The sequence below is a fragment of the Macaca fascicularis genome, chromosome 7 (genome assembly GCF_037993035.2).
Source record: "Macaca fascicularis isolate 582-1 chromosome 7, T2T-MFA8v1.1".
NCBI lineage: Eukaryota > Metazoa > Chordata > Mammalia > Primates > Cercopithecidae > Macaca > Macaca fascicularis.
The window spans coordinates 120532192-120557809 of record NC_088381.1 but is presented as its reverse complement, the minus strand read 5'-3'; the positions used below and the strand labels follow the sequence as shown (position 1 = coordinate 120557809).

Sequence of the window (25618 nt, the reverse complement as noted above, 5' to 3'; positions counted from 1 at the left end):
CTGACATTCTTTTTATATTGTCACATAAAATGCACTGCCAACACATAGAAACAGAACTGTATAATTTGAGTATTAGATGGCTAACTTGAGCACTCCATTTTCTCTATCACTATTTTAACTGTTCTTCATCTTTTAAAATTAAAAAAAGGCACATAATATCCTGCTAGGAAGTTTTTAATTTGAAGAATTATTGTGTCATTAGCTAGGTCATGTATTTTTGGTTCTTTAGTGTTTATGAAACTGAAGTTGTCTTTTCTTTTCACCAGCATCTTTAATAACTATTTATGCCTAATGATTCCTTTGTGTACTGTTATAGTTTTATTGCCAGATGATACGAGAAAGAATCATGTATAGGTAACAGAAATCTTGTTTTGAACATTTCTGACACTCCTACATCCCCTACATCATACACTGTTAGCCAGGTATCCATAGATACCTAAAGAGTCCTTGGATGAGCCTGGGAAACAATACATTTCCTGAAAGTACAGTATATGCAAAATTGTGTGTATGTTATAATATTTCCTGGAAGAGAGTCCAGACCTTCACATCCTCAACAGGGACCGATCATCTTACATAAACCAAGAAAACTAAGTCACATATTAGCAAATATTCCATTGAATCATACTCTTTAAAACGTTATGGATGTGCATGTATATTTTCAATTAATCAACAATGAGCTTAATCACAGTAAATGAAGAATAGGTAAATACTATCTGGAAGGAGGAGTATAGACATACCCACACATCCATGTTTTATTTAAGAAGATGATCTTATGAACACCAAGTATGGGTACTATTTTTAAATAATATTCAAAAATCCACAATCCATCTGGGTTATCAAATAGTTTACTTGCTAAAGAACCTAAAGGACCATAGTAAATGTACTCTTAGAAAAGACAAGAATATATACGTAGGAGAACTAAATCAAACAGATTTTATTCAACTTTTTAGATGAGGAAAACAAATGATACAAAATAAGTCATAAGAAATGCTTTCTTATACCACTATCTCAAACAACTTTCAATGTTTTACAAAATGCTCACACAGCAAATATGAAAAGCTTCAACACTCTTCCTTTTGTAACTTGCTGCAATAAATGCAGCTTTAACAAACATACAAATTTCTTCTGTATCTTAAAAGTTGAATTACTAATTTTTATGATGTTACTCATATTTTTATTCATATACTTTTAATGACATCATTGCCAATACATACATTATTTTCTTTAACTTTATTTTTATATTAAGCCATATCTGTCATGCAGCCATCAAAAATCTTACAGTAAATTACACAGGTTTGTAGTCCAATTTAGACTCTAGCTTCTTAGAATCAGCCACTTTTCTGACTGCTTTCATGAAGTCTTCTTGTACTACAAAATCATGATCAGCACGAATTGCGAACATACCTGTGGAGAATAAAACCACATGACTGCTATATATCACATATGAATTATATGCTCATTACAAGAAAAACAATGTAATTCTATGGAATAAATGTGAAGTTTAGATTTATTACTTCTAAGCCAGTAGTTCCAATTTGCTAAAAACCACCATCTTTTCTCAATTAAAATCCACAGGCTGGGTGCAGTGGCTCACACCTGTAATCCCAACACTTTGGGAGGCCAAGGTGGGCAGAGCGCGAGGTCAAGAGATTAAGACCATCCTGGTCAACATAGTGAAACCCCATCTCTACTAAAAAAAGAAAAAAAAGAAAAAAAAAATTAGCTGGGCATTGTGGCGCACGCCTGTAGTCCCAGCTACTCGAGAGGCTGAGGCAGAAGAATGGCTTGAACCCAGGAGGCGGAGGTTGCCGTGAGCCGAGATCGCGGCACTGCACTCCAGCCTGGCAACAGAACAAGACTCCATCTCAAAAACAAAAAAAAACAAAAAAATCCATAGTGGTGGTGTGATTATTTTCTAAAACAAAAACAGGTGAGACAATTATATGAATATTTAACATCCAGTTCAAGGCTGGGCACGGTGGCTCACAACTGTAATCCCAACACTTTGGGAAGCCAAGGTGGACAGATCACCTGGGGTCAGGAGTTTGAGACCAGCCTAGCCAACATGGTAAAACCCCGTCTCAAACACAAAAATTAGCCAGGCGTAGTGGTGGGCGTCTGTAACCCTAGCTACTCGGGAGGCTGAGGCAGGAGAATTGCTTGAACCCAGGGGTGGAGGTTGCAGTGAGCCAAGATCATGCCACTGCAATCCAGTCTGGGTGACAGAGTGAGGCTCCATCTCAAAAAAATAAAATAAAATCAGGCTCAAATGGTCCCTGTATCTGACTGTAGGTCTTACTAAAAACAAGCATAAATAATCGAAACAAATCAAAACTACCAACACCACGTACACATTTTAAGCATAATTTAACTTGACAGGAGGCAATTTGCTAGAAGGCACACATTTATGGGGAAAAAAAAATCTTGAGTAAGTTTGATAGCCATTCTTTGTTAATATTCAAAAACTTTGAGAATAGGGAATCACACAGAAAGCCAACAGCGGGTTTTAGCAAAATTCAGAGTCATTATTCATGTGTTAAAATTTACCTAATTTATGTACAAATTGGTATTTTTATTTGATTCATATTTGAGTATCACAACTCAATTTTTTCCTTCAACTTTTTGACAAGTACCTTCTCAAATACTATTTGACAAAGAGGTGAAAGTTTCCTTGTATGTAGTTTATTAAACATTAGTTGTGTCATGGATATGGGTCCCAGATTTTGAGATAATCCTAACTCATGATAAACTAAAGCAGATAAGGTTATTGCTGTTTACTAATTAAATGAATTCTATATTTCCACTGAGGATCTGCCTGCATCGAATTTTCACTTACATAAAATAAGGGAGTTAAAATAGAAAATTTCAAGGATTATTTCCTATCTTCTTTCCTTTCTAGATGTCTACATAAGGAAACAATCTATGTTGTCCTAGAAACCAGGTGAATGGAAATGACTGATTTTTAAAAAAATAAAGTTTCAAAACTTGTTTAGAAAGCTACAGTGAAACTAGGTAAGTTATTTTTGTAAACCCTGCACACATGGCTGTTTTCCAAATCTCTTTAGTGAATGAGTAAATCTGCACAAGAGATGCCTGGCCAGGCTTGGTAGCTTGCACCTGTAATCCCAGCACTTTGGGAGGCCCAGGTGGGTGGATTACTCGAGCCCAGGAATTTGAGACCAGCCTGGGCAACATGGTGAAACCTGTCTCTACAAAAAAATACAAAAATTAGCTGGGTGTGGTGGTGCACGCCTGTAGTCCCAGCTACTGGGAGATAAAGGAGAAATGATCAGGTCTGGGCTACAGGGAGCAGTGATCATGCCACTGCACTCTAGCCTGGGCCAGAGTGAGACTCCGTCTCAAAAGAAAAAATAAAACAGAGATATATTCTAATCCAAAAAAAGAAAATGTCAGGACCTGAACAGGAAGGGCAACTATAGTTGAATCAAGCGTATTTTAACTTACAGAAAAATGTGAACAAAAAAGGCTTGAAGTCCAAAAAGAAAGAATTTCAGTATGCTTCCAGATGTGAATATCCCACCTAGTTTAAAAAACTAAAATTTTAATCCACACAGAAGTTATAGCTCATTTGCAATAACTAAAGGTAAATTTGTAAGAATATGTAAGGGGAAAAAAGCATATAATTTGATAGCAACAGCCTTTAAGTTCACTGCACAGCTTGCATTTGGATTACAATCTAACCAAAACAATCTTCTGATAATAATTTGGTCTGGTTTATATTTTGGAAAGAGAATGTCATAAATTACTCTAACTTGTTCAAGCTATATGATGGTTTACCTCTAAACAGTTTAGTTTATTGATAAGGCTCTGTGAGCATGATTTACCCTGATTTGTATTGACAGCATTTCTAGACGTGAACGGAAGTATCTGAGCTGCATATTGATGCAGATACTGACTCACAGCATACCCAATACCCATGAAGATACTTGTACTGAGAAGCCCTCCCTGAGTAGCCACTTTAAACACTGTGTTGAATTTACTAAGGGTAAACATGATATGAAAAGCAAGAGGAAATCACATATTCTAATACTTAAGAAAATCTATAACCTATAAAGTCAGTAACTATACTGTAGAAGTTTATTTTTTCTATTTAAAGGTTCTGTATGGAAGACAAAAACTAAGTGATTCTAGGTAGGGATGAAAGCTACTTGGTACTGGAAATAAAAATAGCATCACACAATTTTTACATACAATGTAGAAGTGAAAAAAAAAAAGTATCACACAACCCATAGAGAATTATATTTAAATACTACATTTTATACAAATGGCATGATCACATAATTCATAAATCAATCTTTCAAAACACTGCTCATAGACTAGTACCAGACAACATACATGATCCATTTTGCAGCAGATACCTCTGGTGCTTGCCTATTCTAATTTCAGCCACAGGTGTAGTAGGCAATTCTGTAGAGCCTCAGACTTACTTCAGGGGGCCAGTGTTCTATTACATGCCTCTCCTTTCACATTCTGCCCTAAGGCATGTGGAAGTGCAAAGGAGTTAACACTACCAAGGGCAAATCTCATCCAATGGGGGATGAGTACTGGTAAATCAATGTTCTAGTCTCCCAACTTTCAGCTGGGTGATCCTAGTAGGCATTCTGTACGTTTCTCTGAGATCTAACCTCCCTTTCCTACAGCACCTACCTCAATGGTGCACCCTCATATTAGCTTTCCCTCTTTCCATCTCGCTTACCCTGTTTCTCCTATTTCCTGGAATCAATTCCTAAAAGAACAGCATGAACCGAAATCCTTGCAAAGTGTAGGCTCTGCTTTTGGACAAACTCAAAACAATTTCAGCAAATTTTAAAAATAAAAATCAATAGTAAAACTGTACTTTAAACCCTTACCTGCTTCAGTACAAACATTTCTCAGGTCTGCTCCATTAAAGCCATCTGAAAGCTTCACAATTGCTTCATAATCTGTTTAGAAAAAATATTGGAAATTAGTTTTAAAAATTAGACCTTTACTTGATTTATGCCCACATCGAAAATTTAAACTGAAGAGCTTACTTTGAGTTTGAACAGCTAGACATCACCTCTGTTAACATTCCACAATATTAATATCCAAAAACTAAGACTTCTGTTAAATAAACCAGTACCAAGCAGAATTAGACACACCCCTGAAACTTTAAAAACAGGAAATATCACCAAAATCTCAAAATACCTTAACCTATTTTTATACAGTGAAATAGCTATGCACATGTGAACTCCAGATACCTGTTAAGCTATGACTCTTGTCAAAACTGTAACCAAATCTTTAATTTGAATAAACCTATAACACTCAAAACCAATTATAACAATGGAATTTATTTTGTTTAATCATACAAGCCAAATATAAAGTATAGCAAAACTGAAAAGTAATCAGACATAATTGTATCACATGGAATTTTTGAATGCTACTGCAGGCATTAGCTAGCTTCTCTGGTTTCTGTGCAAGATTCAAGTGGTGAAGTATCAGATCTATGGTAGCAGTAACAAAGCGAGTTCTCCAGCCACCCACATAACAGACATGAATCGAAGAGCTATAGGATTAGGGTAGCAGCAATGGATCTGATACAGAATAGTAAGAGAAATAAGACAGCACAGGCTACTACAGTTTGAATAACTTTGATGATGCACTCTTTGGTCAGGCAATATAGGGCATGTCGTTCTCTATTTGAAATCATACAGATATTCATGAATTGTCTTTAATCAGGTTTAAGTTCATTTTAAGCTTCCTGAGAGCAAGAATTCCCAAGGCTAGCACAATATCTGGCATCTAGCAAGAGTTCAGTATTTGTGGAAGAAACCTATCCATTGACATCCTTTGTTCAGTTCAGTCTTTCCAGTTCAAAACTCTCTAACAGGAGCAATGAAGATAGTGAAAGGCAACAATCAGCTATTTGTCATTATTTCAGACCATTAACTTCTAAAGAGTTTTTAAGGCTGCCTGGAAATTATACTAGATTTCCCTAGTCTGGAGGTCAGCAAACTTTTTATGTAAAGGGCCAGAGAGTAAATACTGTATGCTTTGCAGCCCATATGGTTTCTGTTGTTAACTATTCAACTCAGCTATTCTAGTAGGAAAGCAGCCATAGACAACAGATAAATGAGCATGCTTGGGTTACAACAAAACTTTGTTTCCAAAAACACAGGGCAGGCAGAATTTGGCTCACAAGCCATGTTTTACTGGCCTGTACCCTAGTCCAATCCCTCACTTCCATAGGTAATGACTTTATACCTTCTCCTCTGTCCTCAAATCTCTAATACTTCCCTATCTTCATTCTGAATGTGCATTCTACTTCACTGAGAAAACAGAAGCATTCAGAAAAAAACACTTCTACAAGTTCCTGCACTAAGAACCTGTCCTCATAAGCATCTATGTACTCTGCCTTTCCTCCAGTCTCATAAAAGTACACATATACATAGGGCCAATCCGTCTTCAAGGAAAGAACATTGCCAATTTCTCTTTCTCCTAGGTCATTCCCAGCAGCATTATTAAAAAAAAAAAAAAAAGAGGGGGTTGTAAACTCTTCCATCTTAAAGAAAACTCTGCCAAATCCTCATCAGCATTCCCCTTCTACTTCTTCTGTCCCCTCTGTGGAACTTTTTTTTTTTTTTTGAGACGGAGTCTCGCTCTGTTGCCCAGGCTGGAGTGCAGTGGCGCGATCTCGGCTCACTGCAAGCTCCGCCTCCCGGGTTCACGCCATTCTCCTGCCTCAGCCTCCCGAGTAGCTGGGACTACAGGCGCCCACAACCGCGCCCGGCTAATTTTTTGTGTTTTTAGTAGAGACGGGGTTTCGCCGTGTTAGCCAGGATGGTCTCGATCTCCTGACCTTGTGATCCGCCCGCCTCGGCCTCCCAAAGTGCTGGGATTACAGGCATGAGCCACCGCGCCCGGCCTCCTCTGTGGAACTCTTAAAAAAGAAATGTCTAAACTCAATGCCTCTCTTCTCAATCTCTCTGAAACCCATCTGAAATAGGCTTTCACCTCCACCACTCCCAAGAAGCTACTTTTGACAAGATTATCAATTACCTCCACATAGTTAAATCCAAAGGTCTACTCTGAGAACTCTTTATCTGACCTATTGTCAGCATTTAACAGGAATAAATTTAAAACAAAACAACAACAACAAAAAAACCAAACCAAAAAAACCAGGCCGGGTACAGACGCACATGCCTGTTATCCCAGAACTTTGGGTGGCCGAGGTGGGCAGATTGCTTGAGCCCAGTAGTTCAAGATCAGCCTGGGCAACATGGTGAAACCCCTTCCCTACAAAAAAACAAGCCAGGGTTGGTGGTGTGTGCCTGCAGTCCCAGCTAATCAGGAGGGTGAGGTGTGAGGATCATTTGAGCTTGGGAGGCAGAAGTTGCAGTGAGCTGGGATCACACCACTGCACTCCAGCCTGGGCAAGAGTGAGACCCTATCTCTAAAAAATTACCTTCTTGGTCAGTCCTTCCCTATGCTAATCCTCCCTGTCGTTTAAAAATGTATATCCTCATGCCTGCTCCTGGCACTTCCCTAATTTCCTATCCCCCTTTTCTTTTTTTTTTCCCCTGAAACAGGGTCTTGCCAAACTGGAGTGCAGTCACATGATCATAGCTCCCTGCAGCTTCAAACTCCTGGCCTCAAGTGATCCTTCTGCCTTGGCCTCCCAAAGCATTAGGATTACAGGAGTGAGCCACCATGCCCACCCCCCACTTTCTTGCTTTATTTTTCTCCATAGCACTTACCATCATCTATTATACTTTGTTTTACTAACTTTATCTGTTTTTTCCTAACAAGAATGTAAGTTATCTAATGGCAGAAATTTGTCTGTTTTGTTCCTTGATATATCGTCAGCCCTTACAAAACACTTACAATGGTTCCTAGCATATAGTAGATGCTCAATAACTATTTGCTGAATTTAAAACCAGATTTAGGAAACTATCAGTAATTTCTAACAGTATTTTTCTTCATTTACCAAATATAAATACATATAAAATAGATGACTTCCTTACCTATTTCACCATGCTTTGTAATGGGACCTGCGTGGATTTTCAGTATGTCTAACCTTGCTTGTTCATTTGGCAAATCAATATCTGAAAATAAAAAATTATTTTATAGTCCAGTTTTATCTTTTATAAAATACAGTGGAAGGTGAAGTGAAGCACGGAAAAACAAATGGGCACAAAGGGAAATAGGTAGTAGGTGAAGAACCTTAACTCACGTATTTTTCTATCTAATCTTCCTGGACGCAGCAAAGCAGGATCCAGTGTATCTGGTCTGTTTGTAGCCATGATCATTTTAACTCTATGCAGAGTATCAAATCCATCCATTTGATTCAGTAACTAAGAATATTAAGAATCAGATTGTACAAACATTCTAACCATTAAAAAAATAGCATGCACCTTTTATATATCTAATGCCATGAAATGTATTGTCTACTGATAGATATGTTCTATCTTCAGAATGGTCATTTGATAGAATTCTAATTTTCTCTCTATTATATAAAGGGATATACTTTCTAGCCTCAAAGTTCTAAGCTAGATTATGTGCCTTTTAATAGCTATGTATCTTTCTATAGCTACCAGGTAGTTTTAATAAATCTGAAGGCTTCCATCATGTCAAGAATTATGAAATTAAACTATGTGGATCTAATTTCCAATGTCCAAAATTTTATCAATTTTTTTAAAAATAAAAGCTAATAATAAAATCCAATATATAAAGTGCTTATGATATGTCAGATACAACATTTATATTAGGATAACTGGATACAAAGATTTTTCTACAAATTTGATAGTAAACCCATAATTTTTTTTTTTTGAGACAGAGTTTCACTCTGTCACCCAGGCTGGAGTATAGTGGCCTGATCATTGCTCACTGCAACCTCCGCCTCCTGGGCTCAACCAGTCCTCCCACCTCAACCTCCTGAGTAGCTGAGGGACTGTTTTTTTTTGTTTTTTGTTTTTTTTTTGAGACAGATTCTTGCTCTGTTGCCCAGGCTGGAATGCAATGGGGCAATCTCAGCTCACTGCAACCTCTGCCTCTTTGTTCAAGCAATTCTCCTGCCTCAGCCTCCTGAATAACTGGGATTACAGGCACGTGCCACCACGCCCAGCTAATTTTTGTATCTTTAGTAGAGACACTACATTGGCCAGGCTGGTCCTGATGCCCAGACCTCATGATCTGCCCATCTGGGCCTCCCAAAGTGCTGGGATTACAGGCAGAAGTTACCATGTCTGGTCTATTTTTTCAAATAATTCTGTACACAGAAATATTGAAAGACATAAAAAATATTGTCTCAATTTCTAAAGTTTTCTTGAATAAATGAAAAACCTTACTGCATTTAACAAACTAAAATATAGCTAGTCTGACAATGTGTTAGTTGATGATATATTTAGTTACTTGAATAAAATTAGTATTTGTGTCATTTAAAAATATCTCAATTTAAGGTTTCTAAGATATTTTATAATTTCCAAATACTATGTATCTTCTGAGCAGATCTGTATAATTTATGAAAAGAGATTTTTCAAATACTCCTAAGAAGAAAGAATTTGACACTGCATTTCCCATGCTACCTAGTTTCTATTTGAAGTGGCAAATGTATTTGGACTCTTGTTATCACTTTCACAGAATTTGGAGTGGGGAAAGGTAAAACTGGGGGAAAGCTTTATGTGCATTCTTTCATCGTGTCAACTATCCTCTTCAATTATCACAACTATTTTAATTGCCTCAGTCTCAGCAATAAAGTGAGAGAAAAAATAATTTTTAGAGCAGCTGCATACATAATTATAGCTCATTTATTGCCAACGGTCTTAATATGACCATTACATAAAATGTCTTCATAAAACTACCACAAGATCACATTCATAAGAATCAATTTAAATATATGAATGACTGATCTGCTCAAAACACACAGAATAGTACAGGTATATACCAAATGGAATTTGGCAGATAGCCTTATTTTCTAGTAGTCATTTTCTTAGAGTTTGTGATAGAGAAACATGTTCATTCCTGACAATATTTTCAAATTTTATATTTCATTTAAAATGTTCTATATATTTTGACTATCAAATATGCAATGTTCAGTTCTTCATTTAATAAACACTGGTTTCTTTATAAACCCCCTTTACTAAATATTACCTCCATTAACGTTCTCTGAATCTCTCTGTCAGCTGAAGTACCCTCAGAAAACCGACGACCACCTAAAATAGTAGAGTTGGAAATTTATATGCATTACTCTTTTCCTCTATAACCATCATTTGAGAAAACAGAACATAACAGTCTGTGCTTAAAACATTAAGATGAAAACTAAAGAGTAAGAATTATGCTGACAAAGTTAGACTTGATTTTGGTGTAACATTTCTCATTTTGTTAAAGTGAAAGGTTTATTTATTTATTTATTGAGATGGAGTCTCGCTCTGTCGCCAGGCTGCAGTGCAGTGGTGTGATCTCAGCTCACTGCAACCTACATCTCCTGGATTCAAGTGATTCTCGTGCCTCAGCCTCCTCGGTAGCTGGGATTACAGGTACATGCCACCACATCCAGCTAATTTTTGTATTTTTAGTAGAGACAGGGTTTCACCATGTTGGCCAGGATGGTCTCAATCTCCTGACCTCGTGATCTGCCCACCTAGGCCTCCCAAAGTGCTGGGATTACAGGCACGAGCCACCACACCCGGCCATGAAAGGTTATTAAAACTGGTTAAAGTAACATCTAATTCATTGTGGTATCTACTTCATACAAGTCACAATTACAGATTAAGAGGGGGGGAAAAGGTTCTTTTACATTTATTTATTTATTTATTTATTTATTTATTTATTTATTTATTTATTTTTTGAGACGGAGTCTCGCTTTGTCACCCAGGCTGGAGTGCAGTGGTACGATCTTGGCTCACTGCAAGCTCCGCCTCCCGGGTTCACGCCATTCTCCTGCCTCAGCCTCCGAGTATCTGGGACCACAGGTGCACACCACCATGCCCAGCTAATTTTTTGTATTTTTAGTAGAGACGGGGTTTCACCGTGTTAGCCAGGATGGTCTCAATCTCCTGACCTCGTGATCCGCCCACCTCGGCCTCCCAAAGTGTTGGGATTACAGGCGTGAGCCACCGTGCGTGGCCGTTCTTTTACATTTAAAAAAAAGTCCTAAAACTTTCAACAAGGGTGTTATTCTTACCAATAGCATCTATTTCATCCATAAAAATAATGCATGGTTGATGGTCTCTGGCATAATTAAACATTTCTCTGATCAAACGAGCACTTTCACCAATGTACTTGTCTACAATAGAACTAGATACAACCTGATTAAAGGAAAAACAGGAAGGTAAATATAAGACAATTCAAGTAAAATTAAATTTCAATAAGTACAAAATAATCTTCCCTTTACCTTTAAGAAATTGCAGTCCAGCTGGCTAGCAACGGCTCGTGCCAAGAGTGTTTTTCCCGTACCTAAGAATGACAAAAAGAAGTCTTAATTAGATGGTAAGGTAGAAAAAATTTGTTTTGAGACAGGCAATCACTCTGTCACCTAGGCTGGAGTGTGGCGAGATCACAGCTCACTGCAACCGTGACCTGCCAGGCCCAGACGATTTTCCCACCTCAGCCTCCCAAGTAGCTGGGATCACAGGCACGTGCCATCACGCACAGCTAAGTTTTTTGTTTGTCTGTTTGTTTTTCAGAGACGGGTCTCTCTGTGTTGCCCAGGCTGGTCTTGAACTCCTGGGCTCAAGTGATACTGCCACCTCGGCCTCCCAAAGTGCTGGGCTTACAGACAGAGGCCACCACACCCGGCCTATGTGAAACAAACGTTTAAAATCCTTTTAAGAATATAATCGTTTGGCAAGTAAATTTTCCAAAATGAAAGCTAAATCCTAAATAGAATTTTCATTTAAAATTCCAAAGTACTTGGCCCGGTGTGGTGGCTCACGCCTATAATCCCAGCACTTTGGGAAGCTGAGGTGGGTGGACCACGAGGTCAGGAGATTGAAACACAGTGAAACCCCATCTCTACTAAAAATGCAAAAAATTAGCCGGGTGTGGTGGCACGTGCCTGTAGTCCCACCTACTGGGAAGGCTGAGGCAGGAGAATCGCTTGAATCCGGGAGGTGGAGGTTGCAGTGAGCCAATAATCTTGCCACTGCACGCCAGCCTGGGTGACAGAGTAAGACCTGGTCTCAAATAAAAAAAAATTCCGAAGTACTTTTGCTCTCAACATTAAAATTTTAATCAAAATATAATTTTTTAAAATCAATTTTAAATTGACAAATAAATTGTATATTTATGGGTTAAATTATGATATATGTATATATTGAAGAATGATTAAATCAGGCGAATCTACATATCCATCACCTCACATGCTTATCATTACTTTGTGGTTAGAACATTTAAAATCTACTTCTAGCAATTTTGAAATAGCTAATACATTATTATAGTCACCATGCTATGCAATAAATCACCTAGAACTTATTCCTCCTGTCTAAGTGAACTTTATATCCTTTGTTGAACATCTCCCCATCCCCATACACCACCACAACTTGTAGTAATGACCATTCTACTCTTGGTTTCTATGAGTTCAATTTTTAACACATGAAAATGAGATTATGTGGTAACTGTCTTTCTATGTCTGGCTTATTTCACTTAGTATAACATCCTCTAGATTCATCCATATTGTCACAAATGACAGGGTTTCCTTTTTAAAGGCTGAATAGTATTCCAGTGTGTATATTTACATTTCTTTTTCTTTTTTTTTTGAGACAGAGTTTCACTCTTGTTGCCCAGGCTGGAGTGCAATAGTGCGACCTTGGCTCACCGCAACCTCCACCTCGCAGGTTCAAGTGATTCTCCTGCCTCTGCCTCCCGAGTAGCTGGGATTACAGGCATGAACTACCACACCCAGCTAATTTTGTATTTTCAGCAGAGACGGGGTTTCTCCATGTTGGTCAGGCTGGTCTCGAACTCCTGACCTCAGGTGATCCACCTGCCTCAGCCTCCCAAAGTGCTGGGATTACAGGCATGAGCCACCACACCTGGCCACCACATTTTCTTTATCCATTCATCCATTGATGGGCAATTTTTAGGCCATTTCTGTATCTTGGCTATTGTGAAATAATCATGGGAGGGCAGCTATCTCTGACACACTGATTTCAATTCCTTTAGATATAAACCCAGAAGTGGGATTGCTGAATCATACGGTAATTCTATTTTTAGTTTTTTGAGGAACCTCCATGTTTTCAAAAATGGCTGTGCTAATTTACATTCCCACCAAGAGTGTACAAGGGTTCTTTCTTTTTTCTCCACATGCTGCAAACACTTGTTATCTTTTGTCTTTTTTATAATAGCTATCTACTTACAACATGGACTATGACAGAAACTGCTGTTACATTAAAATACATTGGTCTATCCTGCACACTGGATCTTTTACTTATGAATATTTTAACATCAAGTATTGATTATTTGGAAAGTACTGGTTGAGTTATGGAAATCTTCCAAATGTTGACATTTTTCATTACACAATATAAAAAATTTTTGTTATTCTCACGACTTATCCGATCAGAAAAGTCTTTAAGTATTAATATATTACAAGGCTGCCATGGCTGAGCAATGTGGCTCATGTCTATAATCCCAGCACTTTGGGAGGCGGAGGTGGTTGGGTTGCTTGAGCCCAGGAATTCAAGACTAGCCTGGGCAACATGGCAAAACCCTGCCTCTACTAAAAACACAAAAATTAGCCTAGCATAGTGGCACACACCTGTAGTCCCAGCTACTCCGGAGGCTGAGGTGGGAGAATCACCTGAGCCCAAGAGGTAGAAGTTGCAGTGAGCCAAGATGATCACGCCACTGCACTCCAGCCTGTGCAACAGAGTAAGACCTTATCTAAAAAAATAAAAAAAGGAAAAAGAAAAAAAAGAAAAAGCTGTCAACCACATAGTGCCAGATATATGTTTTTAAAAATTCTAATTTTCACCTGACAATTCAAATTTTATCACTGGCAACAGATGGTATCAGTTGTTTAACATGACAGGCTCAATTTGTTCGCTTTGGAAAAAATGTGAGCCAAATAACCAAAAACCAGTCTTGAGTAATCAATAACTAATAACCAGTAACCAGTCTGATAACCACAGTATGTTTGTAAATGGTCCATTCAAGCAAAAACACTATTGCATAAAAAGCAACAAACTCAGCTGGCAACTTAAATAACTGCACAAGTGCTTTTCTTTTCTTTTTTTTTTTTTTTTTGAGACGGAGTCTCGCTCTGTAACCAGGCTGGAGTGCAGTGGCCAGATCTCAGCTCACTGCAAGCTCCGCCTCCCAGGTTTACGCCATTCTCCTGCCTCAGCCTCCCGAGTAGCTGGGACTACAGGCGCCCGCCACCTCGCCCGGCTAGTTTTTTGTACTTTTTAGTAGAGACGGGGTTTCACCGTGTTAGCCAGGATGGTCTCGATCTCCTGACCTCGTGATCCGCCCGTCTCGGCCTCCCAAAGTGCTGGGATTACAGGCTTGAGCCACCGCGCCCGGCCAACAAGTGCTTTTCTTAAAGACAACTATCTTATTCAATATGCAGCAGAAATACTTTATATGTATTTTCCATTTCATCACAAAGAACACAAAATATTACCCAAAGATGAAGATTTAATAAAATTAATAATTTTTACTGTTTCACCAAGGACTTTAAAGTGAAACTGACTTTTTTTTTACACAGCAAGTATGTGGCAGTAAAGAACACAATGGTTACTAACTAGTACTGTTTCATGCCACTAACGCTGATTCACGCTACAGTGCAAGTAATTTAATTTTAACCATGTTGCTCTTAACACCATCAGCACAAATGTCAGCACAGTGGAAGAGCCAAACAACATTTTAGTTTTTTGTTTTGTGTCATTGTGGGGCTATGTATGTCAAGCAGTAGGCTATTGGTACATTTCCCTTATATAAAAAAAAATTTTTTTTTTTTTTTGAGAAGTCCAGCCAGGCTGGAGCGCGATCTCGGCTCACTGCAACCTCTGCCTCCCAGGTTCAAGCAATTCTCCTGCCTCAGCTTCCTGAGTAACTGGGATTACAGGTGTGCGCCACCACGCCTGGCTAATTTTTGTATTTTTAGTAGAGACAGGGTTTCATCATGTTGGTTGGCCAGGCTGGTCTCAAACTCCTGACTTCCGGTGATACGCCCACCTCGGCCTCCCAAAGTGCAGGGATTATAGATATGAGCCACTGCGCCTGGCTTAACATTTTAGTATTGTAGAGTAGTTTTGACCTTACAGATTCCATGAAAGCACCTCTAGATCTGTGAACCACAATTTGAAGACTATTAAACTAGAATCACATGGCCTATTAAGATAAATATACTGTGAGGCACAAATGCACTAAGCATGCCTGAAAGAACAGTAGACATAAATATTCTCTCATTCTTGGCCGGGCGCGGTGGCTCAAGCCTGTAATCCCAGCACTTTGGGAGGCCGAGACGGGCGGATCACAAGGTCAGGAGATCGAGACCATCCTGGCTAACACGGCGAAACCCCGTCTCTACTAAAAACACAAAAAATTAGCCGGGCGAGGTGTCGGCGCCTGTGGTCCCAGCTACTCGGGAGGCTGAGGCAGGAGAATGGCGGGAACCCGGGAGGCGGAGCTTGCAGTGAGCTGAGATCTGGCCACTGCACTCCAGCCTGGGTGACAGAGCGAGACTCCGTCTCAAAAAAAAAAAAAAAAAAAAAAAAAAAAAAAATTTTCTCTCATTCTCACTCTGAACAGAGTAGAAGTTGGAACTACCCACATCAAATTTCCATCTTATGGCCACACACAGTGGTTCATGCCTGTAATCCCAATATTTTGGGAGGCCAAGGTGGGCAGATCGCTTGAGTCCAGGAGTTTGAGACAGCCCGAGCAACATGGCAAAATCGCTTCTCTGCAAAACATACAAAAATTAACCAGGCATGGTGATGCATGCCTGCAGTCTCAGCTACTCGGGAGACTGAGGTGGGAGAATCACTTGAGCCCGGAAGGCAGAGGTTGCAGTTAGCCAAGATTGTGCCACTGCACTAAAGCCTGGGCAATAGAGAGACCCTGTCTCAAAAAGAAAATAAAAATTAAAAAAATTTTCATTTTTTTAATTCCTTAATTCATTTATCTTATTGGTGGAGTAGAAATAATTCAATACCAACCTGGTGGTCCATATAACAAACAGCCTTTTGGAGGTATTATTCCTACACGCTGAAATAACTCTGGGTTTGTAAGAGGTAATTCTATCACCTAGAAAGGAAGTTAAATGTTTCTTAAAAAGTTAGTCAAGATTTTTAATGTACTTTCAAATACTTTAAGTCAAATATTACCTTAATTAGGTGTACACATCATAATTCATAATAGACCTAGACTTCCATGTTAGGTAAAACCATTTATATTAAGAGGTTTTGCTTTAGGTAGATTTAAGATCTCTTAAATCTAAAAAAATTTAAATAGTGTTTTTTAAATAAACCACACACTTGATTGGGGTGATGGTTATGCAGATATATTACTTGTCCAAACATATTTGAAATGTACACTTAAGAATCTACATTTTTTAAATGTAAATTATACCTCAATTAAAAATTAGACTACAAAAAAATCAGTTAAGTCAAAAGAACATATAAACAAAAAACACAACTCAAAAGATCTATACTAGTTTGCATTTGAAAATACAACACAAAATAATTCTAAAATGGGGGATGGATTTGATAACATACCAAGAGAAAAGGTATATGAAATTTTTATCTGTTGGCGTTTTGCCACAGCAGCTTTAAAAGAACAGTATGTTCTGCTCTCAAGATTGATTCAAGGAAGAAAAGTGGAGACTAGCGATATTGAGGATCTGAAAGTCCAATTTAAATTACTTATAGTACCAGTAACTTGAGACAGAAATTCCTTTTTTTTTTTTTTTTTTGAGACGGACTCTATTGCCCAGGCTGGAGTGCAATGGTGCGATCTTTGCTCATTGCAACCTCTGCCTCCCAGGTACAAGAGATTCTCCTGTCTCAGCCTCCTGAGTAGCTGGGACTACAGGTACCTACCACCACACCTGGCTAATTTTTATATTTTTAGAAGAGATGGGGTTTCACCTTATTGGCAGGCTTGTCTTGAACTCCTGACCTCAGATGATCCACCCACCTTGGCCTCCCAAAGTGCTGGGATTATAGGCCTGAGCCACCACAACCAACCGAGAGAGAAATTTCTATCGAATAGTTGTGTTGGGCTAGGTGTGGTGGCTCACGCCTGTAAATCCCAACACTTTGGGAGGCCAAGGCTGGAGGATGACTTGAGTTCAGGAGTTCGAGAACAGCCTGGACAACATAGTGAAAACCCATCTCTACAAAAATAAAAAAATTAATCAAGTGTGGTGATGCATGCCTTGAGCTACTTGGGAGGGTGAGGTGAGAAGATGACTTCAGCCTGGGAAGTAGAGGTTGTAGTGAGCTGAGATTGCACCATTGCATTCTAGCATGGGCAAAAGAAACAGACCCTGTCTCAAAAGAAAAAAAAAAGTTGTGTCCATATGTGCATAAAGTGTGACTGGGAAAAGCTAGAAGTGAGAGAAATCAATACTCTAAAGTGCAAAGTATCTGCAGACAGTAAAGGATACCGCATGTACACATGGGATTCTTTCTGCTCCTATGGCTAATGCAGCAAATCGCTGTTGAAAGTAAGCTTTCACCGTTCTATGAAGCACTTGTTCTTCCTTTGTTGTCCTTTCATTAAATACAGGTGAGAACTGCCTTTTTTTTTTTTTTTACACTTAGACCAGTGCTTCTTCAAGTATTGTCAAAGAAAAAGTTGGTTTCATAATCACCTGGAATGCTAATTTCTGTGCCTGCTCCCAATCTAGTCCATCAAAACCACTCAGAGGGCCTAGTAATCTGTATTTTTAATAAGTGTTCCAAAAAAAATTAATGTACTGAAGTATGAAAACTGGCTTAGGTTTAAATCAGATTGTGTAAGACATTCCAATTACTCCCATTAACTCCTAAATATTCACAGCCTAATTTAGGATGAACTCCATAGGACAATGTAATTTGCTTTACAGATAACAGTTAAGAAGCTGTCTGTGCTATGAAGTAAGGCAATCCTGATTTGATTCTTCACCTAAAAGTTTAAAAGATTTAAGACAATTCTAAAGCCAGTGGTTTTCTTGAATGGCAGCAAACAGCTTTAACAAAATAAAATATTTAAGGAATAGGTACCCTACCCTTCAGTAAGCGTGGGAAGCTAGTATTAATGAGGTTATGGAAAAAACTCATTGCACACATTATCCCAAGTAACTTATTATGATAATCAAAACCACAGGACATCAGATTACATCAATTATTCTTAGCTTTTTCTCCGTTCCTTTGCCACAAAAAGAGCAGGATTTTTCTAAAACCAATTTATCTCCAAATAAAAAAAACAGTAATTTTCACAGCTAGAAATTCAGTGTTATTCTTCTTAGCAAGAACAGTAAATGCATAATATTCTTAACTACCATTTAGATAATTTAGACAAAAAGTACTTTTTCATCCTGTTTCTCCTGTGAAGAATCCTAAAACTACTAGTATTTATTACCTAAGCTCAGAGAACAAAGCACACAGTACCAACCTCTCTTAATTCCCGGATCTGTTCTGATAGCCCTCCAATCTCAGAATAAGAAACATTCCCAGGGTCCTCATGAGACATGTTATAAACCAATGGATCCACTTCTCTTGGCAAATATCTAGAATGAAAAGGTAAGTATTTTTATTTTGGAAGATATATTTTCTCTCAGCCTACAGATAGCATACAGATAACTTGCTCATGCAAACACCTGCAGCTGATCTCAAAAAGATGTGCTTAATTAGAAACTAGTAAAAGGTAAAAAGTGCCAAAATATTCAGTGATCTCAAGAAGCATGTATCTCAGATAAAAACCACCCTTTGTGAAAAATAAAAGGTAAACTCAATAGAATAAGAAACCCACCTCATGATAGTTAGTGTAGTCATATCCAAAGCAACTCTTGTTCCTGGCTTCAGCTTACTTTTGTCAAGCTAGTTTTGTAAAACAAAAGATATTACATAAACACTTAAGAAAGGAATAACACTCTACCGAGAGTTTAATATTTAGAAGTCAAATACTCATTTTTACCCTTCAGAGAGAACACAAATATCAGATTATAAACTCCATGCTAACAAAATGGCGTATAAAATAAGTAATTTAAAGTGATTTCTGCCTGCCCCTTAAAAGAATGCCCCTTTGTGTAATCTCAGTGTAAAATGTGAAATGACTAATATGCAAAGCTTGAGGTGGCAATGGTACAGTGACTTTGGGAATTGCTACCAAAGCATTTATAGAAAAATCCCTTAGTGAACATTCTAGGGAGAGGAAAGGGAAGCATTTTAAAGGTGTGCTCATCAGATTTATTTTGAAATGTACAGCTTCTGGGAAGAATGTGTGTTAAATGCTCATGAGAATAGGGAAAAATGCAGTTTCCCCTTAAGAGATTTTTATTAAAATGCTTTAAAATGAAAGTCCCAAAACCCAGCAACCATCATTCATGCCTTTGCTACATGACAGGCACATGCTGAGCACATTACACATTAGGTTCAACCATACTAAATAACTTCTTGGCATATCTGGCTAAAATTGATAGAATTTAATAGATCCATCTCACACTCAGGATATTGTTACTTTTCCAAGATGAAGTACCTCTTGTTTTTTTTTTTTTTTTTTTGAGACGGAGTCTCTGTCACCCAGGCTGGAGTGCAGTGGTGCCATCTTGGTTCACTGCAACTTCTGCCTCCTGGGTTTAGACAATTTTCCTGCCTCAGCCTCCTGAGTAGCTGGGATTACAGGTGTACGCCACCACGCCTGGTTAATTTTTTTTTGTATTTTTAGTAAAGACAGGGTTGAACCATGTTGGTCAGGCTGGTCTTGAACTCCTGACCTCATGATCTGCCCACTTTGGCCTCTCAAAGTGCTGGGATTACAGGCATGAGTCACCCCATCTGGCCCAAGTTACTTTTTTTTTCTTCTTTTTTTGAGACAGAGTCTCACTGTCTCCCAGACTGGAGTGCAGTGGCGTGCGTGATCTAGGCTCACTGCCAGCTCTGCCTCCCAGGTTCAAGTTATTCTCCTGCCTCAGCCTCCCGAGTAGCTGGGACCACGGGCGCCCACCACCACGCCTGGCTAATTTTTTTGTGTGTTTTTTAGTAGAGACGGGGTTTCATCGTGTTATCCAGGATGGTCTCAATCTCCTGACCTCGTGATTCACCCACCTCAGCGTCCCAAAGTGCTGGGATTACAGGCGTGAGCCATCGCGCCTGGCCAAGTTACCTTTTAATAGTTTAAAAAATTGCCTGCCAATACAATTTCAGAATCATATAAATTACCACTTGTCACAGGATTTTACAAAGAGCTCAAATTTAGGAAGACAGGCAAAACACTAGGATTAATATAACAATTAAAGAAAGAAAAACGGCTAAGTGAGGTTACTTGAAAAAAGAAGAGGACAGATTGGCCGGGCGCGGTGGCTCAAGCCTGTAATCCCAGCACTTTGGGAGGCCGAGACGGGCGGATCACGAGGTCAGGGATCGAGACCATCCTGGCTGACACGGTGAAACCCCGTCTCTACTTTAAAAAATACAAAAAAAAACTAGCCGGGCGAGGTGGCGGCGCCTGTAGTCCCAGCTACTCGGGAGGCTGAGGCAGGAGAATGGCGTGAACCCGGGAGGCGGAGCTTGCAGTGAGCTGAGATCCGGCCACTGCACTCCAGCCTGGGCGGCAGGCGAGACTCCGTCTCAAAAAAAAAAAAAAAAAAAGAAGAGGACAGATCAATATGAAGCTATTTCAATGTTTACATCTATAGGGAATACAGACTGAATATTCTTAATCTGAAAATCCAAAATGCTCCACATGTGAAATTTTTTGAATGCTGACATGATGCTCAAACAAAATGCTCATTGGAGCATGTCGAATTTTTGATGTTTTTAATTAGGGATGCTCTATGAGTATAATGTAAATATTCTAAAATCTGAAGAAAAAAAAAAGCCAAAATCAAAAGCATATTTCTGGCTCAAGTATTTTGGATAAGGGATACTCAACTTATATATACTTTGGCTTTTCTAATGTTTCTAGTTTTCAAATACAGTCTTGCCCTCATGCAACCTGAAATATCTTAGAAATGCCAAGTTTTGGCATCCACAGAGCCCTGAAAGGGACATAAAAACCCCTTGTCAGTTTAGGTATCTAATATTTTGACTTAGAAAATGTCAACCACGGCCGGGCGCGGTGGCTCAAGCCTGTAATCCCAGCACTTTGGGAGGCCGAGGCGGGTGGATCACGAGGTCAGGAGATCGAGACTATCCTGGCTAACATGGTGAAACCCCGTCTCTACTAAAAAGTACAAAAAACTAGCCGGGCGTGGTGGTGGGCGCCTGTAGTCTCAGCTACTTGGGAGGCTGAGGCGGGAGAATGGCGTGAACCCGGGAGGCGGAGCTTGCAATGAGCCGAGATCACGCCACTGCACTCTAGCCTGGGAGACACAGCGAGACTCCGTCTCAAAAAAAAAAAAAAAAAAAAAAAAAAAAAAAAAAAAAAGAAAATGTCAACCACTTATATACTAGGCAAAATCCTAATATGAGATTTAGTTTCTGGATTAAATTATATTTTACAGCCATGTTCTGTGAACGTTTTAAAACCTGAACCTGAAATGACAATAAAACAGAGAAAGCTCTTCCAATGAATTTAAAAGAATTCTCTATCTAAGGGCACTTTCTAAAGAATAGTACATAAATTGATTTCAGACACTACTGAATGACTTGAGGTCATTTGTTGGCATCGTTGATAACTATAAAATAAAACTGAGAATTATTTCAACTTGCCCTACCCTAATCCAAATGACCTTATACAAAATTAACCTAGGCCATGGTACAGTCCATAAGTAACAGTTCTGAATGTCTAAATATAAACACAGGTAGCGGATGGTATCTAACACTTGTAAGTCCTCTTTAAAAATGACATTAAAATGTCTATTTTCCAGTTCTAAAATACTTTTATTTCTAAGTGGCTATTAATAGATCTCACTGAGACAATGTAATACAGTAGCAAGTACAGAATGCTAGGAGTCAAAGCCCATGGTTTGAATTCAGGCTTTGTTAATAACTAGCTGTGTCTGAACAAATCATCCTTGTGAGTTATGGGAATAAATGCCCGACCTGCTTGCCTCAAGAATTAGAGACAATAACTTACATGAAACTACTTTTGTCAATCATCAGGCCCTATACAAATATAAAGTATTACCTGTCGACGACAACCCACAACATATCTTGGTCCATTGGTAGCTTTAACAATGACTAGAAGAAAAAACATAAAAGAACTAATTGAAAAATAGAAAGTAAAAAAATACATATCCACGTTGATAGAGGGTTTAGTTGTATTTCTGTCCTCCAAGAAGACATTAGTTGAAGGAAAACTTAAGTCTATGCAAAAATACTATCTCTCTGCATTATTGTCATTAAAATAGTAAGCATTTCAAAAGTTAGAGAGAGGTGGGCTATTTCTTTACTAATTAATGAGTTAATTCACTCACATTTTTCTTCAGTTAACTGTTTAAGCACTTCACCCACAATCTAAGGAAGAAAATAAAAAGCATTACTTTTTGGCAACAGCTAAATAAAAAAGCAAATTACCATGACCCCTATTCCCCAAACTCCATTACCTACCTGCCCGACACTTTGTAGGGCCTTCAGATCATTCTCAGACTTTTCGTACTGCTTGGTAAGTTCTTTTAATTGTTCCCTTACTGAAATAATACAATTTGAACATTTATAATTGAACAGTAATCTTAGTGTGTTTAAGTGGCTACTTCTCACTTTACTGTTTACGTAAGTCTATTTCACTTTACCTAAGTTTCCCATCCACTATTTCAAACCATACAAGACATAATGCTGTTTGTAATGAGTAGGTGGCATGTATAACAACAAAATGTTACAGAGAAAGCACCATATTTTTATTTTCTTGATCGGCAATACTTGTTTAAGCACATCTTAAGTTATATTCTTAAGAGATATTGACACCCTGACACTTAGGATTTGCGACTACAAATCCGAATGATAATCAGACCCTTCCTCACCTCTTCACCTACCCACTTGGATTATTTTCTGATATTCTACCCTAAATAAAGTCAACAAATGCAGTTCTCCACAGAATCATTTAATTATGGTCCTCCTTCATTTAATTAAACCACTCATGCATTTCAATGAAAATGAAAAAAAAGTTAAGCACTCAGGAGGTAAGGGAAATTTGTATGCCTGATACAGTACAACACGAAACACGACAAAAGACGATATGGGTTATTATGACAACTGGAACACTTCTCTCCAAAGCTCCGCGGCCGTCTTTCGACTCCAAGAACAAGCCGACTCCCTGAGTCTCATCTCTTGTTTGAGCTTGCTTGACTCAAGCGCCTTTCCCTCTTCAAGTCCCGGGACTCCACCAGCACTACCCTCCTTGCACCCTAACCTGGGAAACATCCTCGGCCCACTTCCCCGCTCCGCCTCTACTTCTTTTTCATTTCCACCTCAAGGCCGTTCTGTCACCTGGGCTGAACTGGTCCTTTTCTACACGCGAAGGAGTGCTGCTCCACAAGCTCAGGGCCGGATGACAAAGCGCCTTGTCCCTCACCGAGGCCTGGTCATCTCTAAGGCTCGGTTGCTGGGCTCGGCCAAAGGCTTCTACTTTGTCAGAGGCAGAAGCGAATCGAGGCACTTGATTACATGGAAAGAAAGGTGCACTCACACTCCTTAAGACGGCCGTCGATCTCCTTGTGCTCAAGCAGCTTCTTGCGGTAGTCCTGAAGCGCCTTATCTCTAGGGTCCGCCATGATGAGAAGCCGTCTCTCATAGGGGATGCCGGGAATGGCCATGGCCGTCCGGGCGGGGGAAGGGGCGGGGCGAGGGACGAAACCCGGCCTGGAGGGGTGGGTTCGCCCATGAACCCGCCCCTTCCGGTTGGCCCCGCCTTTCTACTCCACTTCCACCTCTGTGTCTCGGTTCACCTAGAGCGCCGACATACACTGAAAGAGGACTACACCCACACCGTTTCCGGCAGGCCGAGATGGGTAAAGCAGGACTCAGTTATCTCGGTCTTCCCCTTAGAGGCCTCAGTATTAAGTCACTGCTGTCCCGGAAGTATAAAAGGCTCTGTAATAAACTGAGATGGAAGTTAAGTAGGGAATGTGTAATACCTCAAAAGAGTTCCGATGATGGCCTGTTGACACAACACAGATGGCCTTTGGTATAACACAGTATACCAAAGACCTCCACGTGCTGGAGAAGTAGGCAGTTTTATCCATCCATTCAGTCAGTGAATGAGGTCTTAAAGGTAGATCTACTTATCATTTGGTGGGAAATTTTAAAAAAAATCAGAGTTTAACAAATACTATGAAGGAATTAAAACACGGTAAGAAGTATGGTGGGAAGAATTAATCTAGAACAGATGTCTCAGATGAGAAGGAGCCAGCCTCGCAACAACTGAAGAAAACCTAAACAGTGCAAGTCCTGGAGTGGGGTGGGGCGGGGGTGGGTAGAAAGCTTGGCTCACTTCCAGGAACAGAAAGGAGGCCAATGAGACCAGTAGGGGGTGGGTTGTAGAGATGTAGGGTACAAGATAAAGATGCTGAAGTAGGCTGAGGCAGGAACTTTGAAGTCTGAGAGAACTTTCAGATTTATTCGTTTATTTTTGAGATGAAGTCTCGCTCCAGCCGCACAGGCTGGAGTGCGGTGGCGCGATCTCGGCGCACTGCAACCTCCACCTCCCAGGTTCAAGCAATTCTCCTTCCTCAGCCTCTGGAGTAGCTGGGATTACAGGCCTGCGCCACCACGCCCAGCTAATTTTTGTATTTTTAGTAGAGAGGGGTTTTCGTCATGTTGGCCAGGCTGGTCTCGAAATCCTGACATCAGGTGATCCACCCTCCTCATCCTCCCTTAGTGCTAGGATTACAGGTGTGAGCCACTGTGCCCGGCCAGTTTTTTTTTTGTTTTTTTTTGTTTTTTTTTTTTAACTATGCCTTGCTCTGTCACCCAAGCTGGAGTGCAGTGGCACAATCTCGGCTCACTGCAACCTCTGCCTCCCCAGTTCAAGCAATTGTCATCCTCACCCTCCTGAGAAGCTGGGATTACAGGCGCCCACCAGCATTCTGGGCTCATTTTTGTATTTTCAGTAGGGATGGGGTTTCACCATATTGGCCAGGCTGGTCTCGAACTCCTGACCTCAAGTGATCCACCCGCCTCGGCCTTCCAAAGTGCTGGGATTACAGGCGTGAGCCACCATGCCTGGTCAACTTTCAGATTTTGTGATTTGGGGAAAATTACAGACTGCCTCAATATCTCTGTAAAATGATCATAATAGTTGCACTTTTCTAATAGGGTCGTGGTATTAAATAGGATAATATGCCTAAACACAACGTCTGCTGCATAGTAAGTACTCAATAGTGTTCTTTTGAATAGATATTTATTTTAAGGGTATTAATGACTCCCATTTTTGCAGTACAGTTCCTCGTTGCTATACCTCTTGCCATCATTGTTCCTGGGGACAATTAATTGTTGTCCAAAAAAAATGAGTAAAATTCTCCGAATGGATTCTGTTTGGTATATCCAATGGCCAT

General features: G+C 39.5%; 1 protein-coding gene across 3 annotated transcripts; it reads right to left on the bottom strand.

Annotated features, from left to right (window-relative positions):
- Nucleotides 1-910: 910 nt before the first annotated feature.
- On the bottom strand, nt 911-24052 carry PSMC6 (proteasome 26S subunit, ATPase 6). Of its 3 annotated transcripts, none has more exons than XM_045396424.3 (14): nt 23553-24052; nt 22677-22756; nt 22544-22583; nt 22255-22307; nt 18937-19004; nt 18580-18694; nt 16140-16227; nt 11372-11433; nt 11162-11285; nt 10129-10190; nt 8213-8333; nt 8004-8084; nt 4872-4943; nt 911-1404 (listed from the first exon to the last, which is right to left on the bottom strand). In XM_045396424.3, exons 1-14 carry the CDS (start codon nt 23944-23946, stop codon nt 1286-1288), a joined length of 1479 nt encoding a protein of 492 aa, XP_045252359.2. In that variant the 5' UTR covers nt 23947-24052; the 3' UTR covers nt 911-1285. The 3 variants fall into 3 exon arrangements, with proteins under 3 accessions (XP_045252359.2, XP_005562522.2, XP_073853514.1); XM_005562465.5 differs by having other exon boundaries at nt 23752-23856; XM_073997413.1 differs by lacking the exons at nt 911-1404; nt 4872-4943; nt 8004-8084; ... (2 more) ...; nt 11162-11285; nt 11372-11433 and adding an exon at nt 13467-13857.
- Between the last annotated feature and the right edge of the window lie 1566 nt (nt 24053-25618).

Bases quoted from the DNA above. Each gene is read 5' to 3' on its own strand.
- PSMC6 (XM_045396424.3), bottom strand. From the start codon at position 23,946: ATGGGCGAACCCACCCCTCCAGGCCGGGTTTCGTCCCTCGCCCCGCCC. The intron at 22,584-22,676 runs GTAGGTAATGGA...TTTCTTCCTTAG, and splicing joins CCCTACAAAGTGTCGGGCAG to ATTGTGGGTGAAGTGCTTAA. The intron at 4,944-8,003 runs GTAAGGAAGTCA...TTTTCTAAACAG, and splicing joins TACAAAGCATGGTGAAATAG to ATTATGAAGCAATTGTGAAG.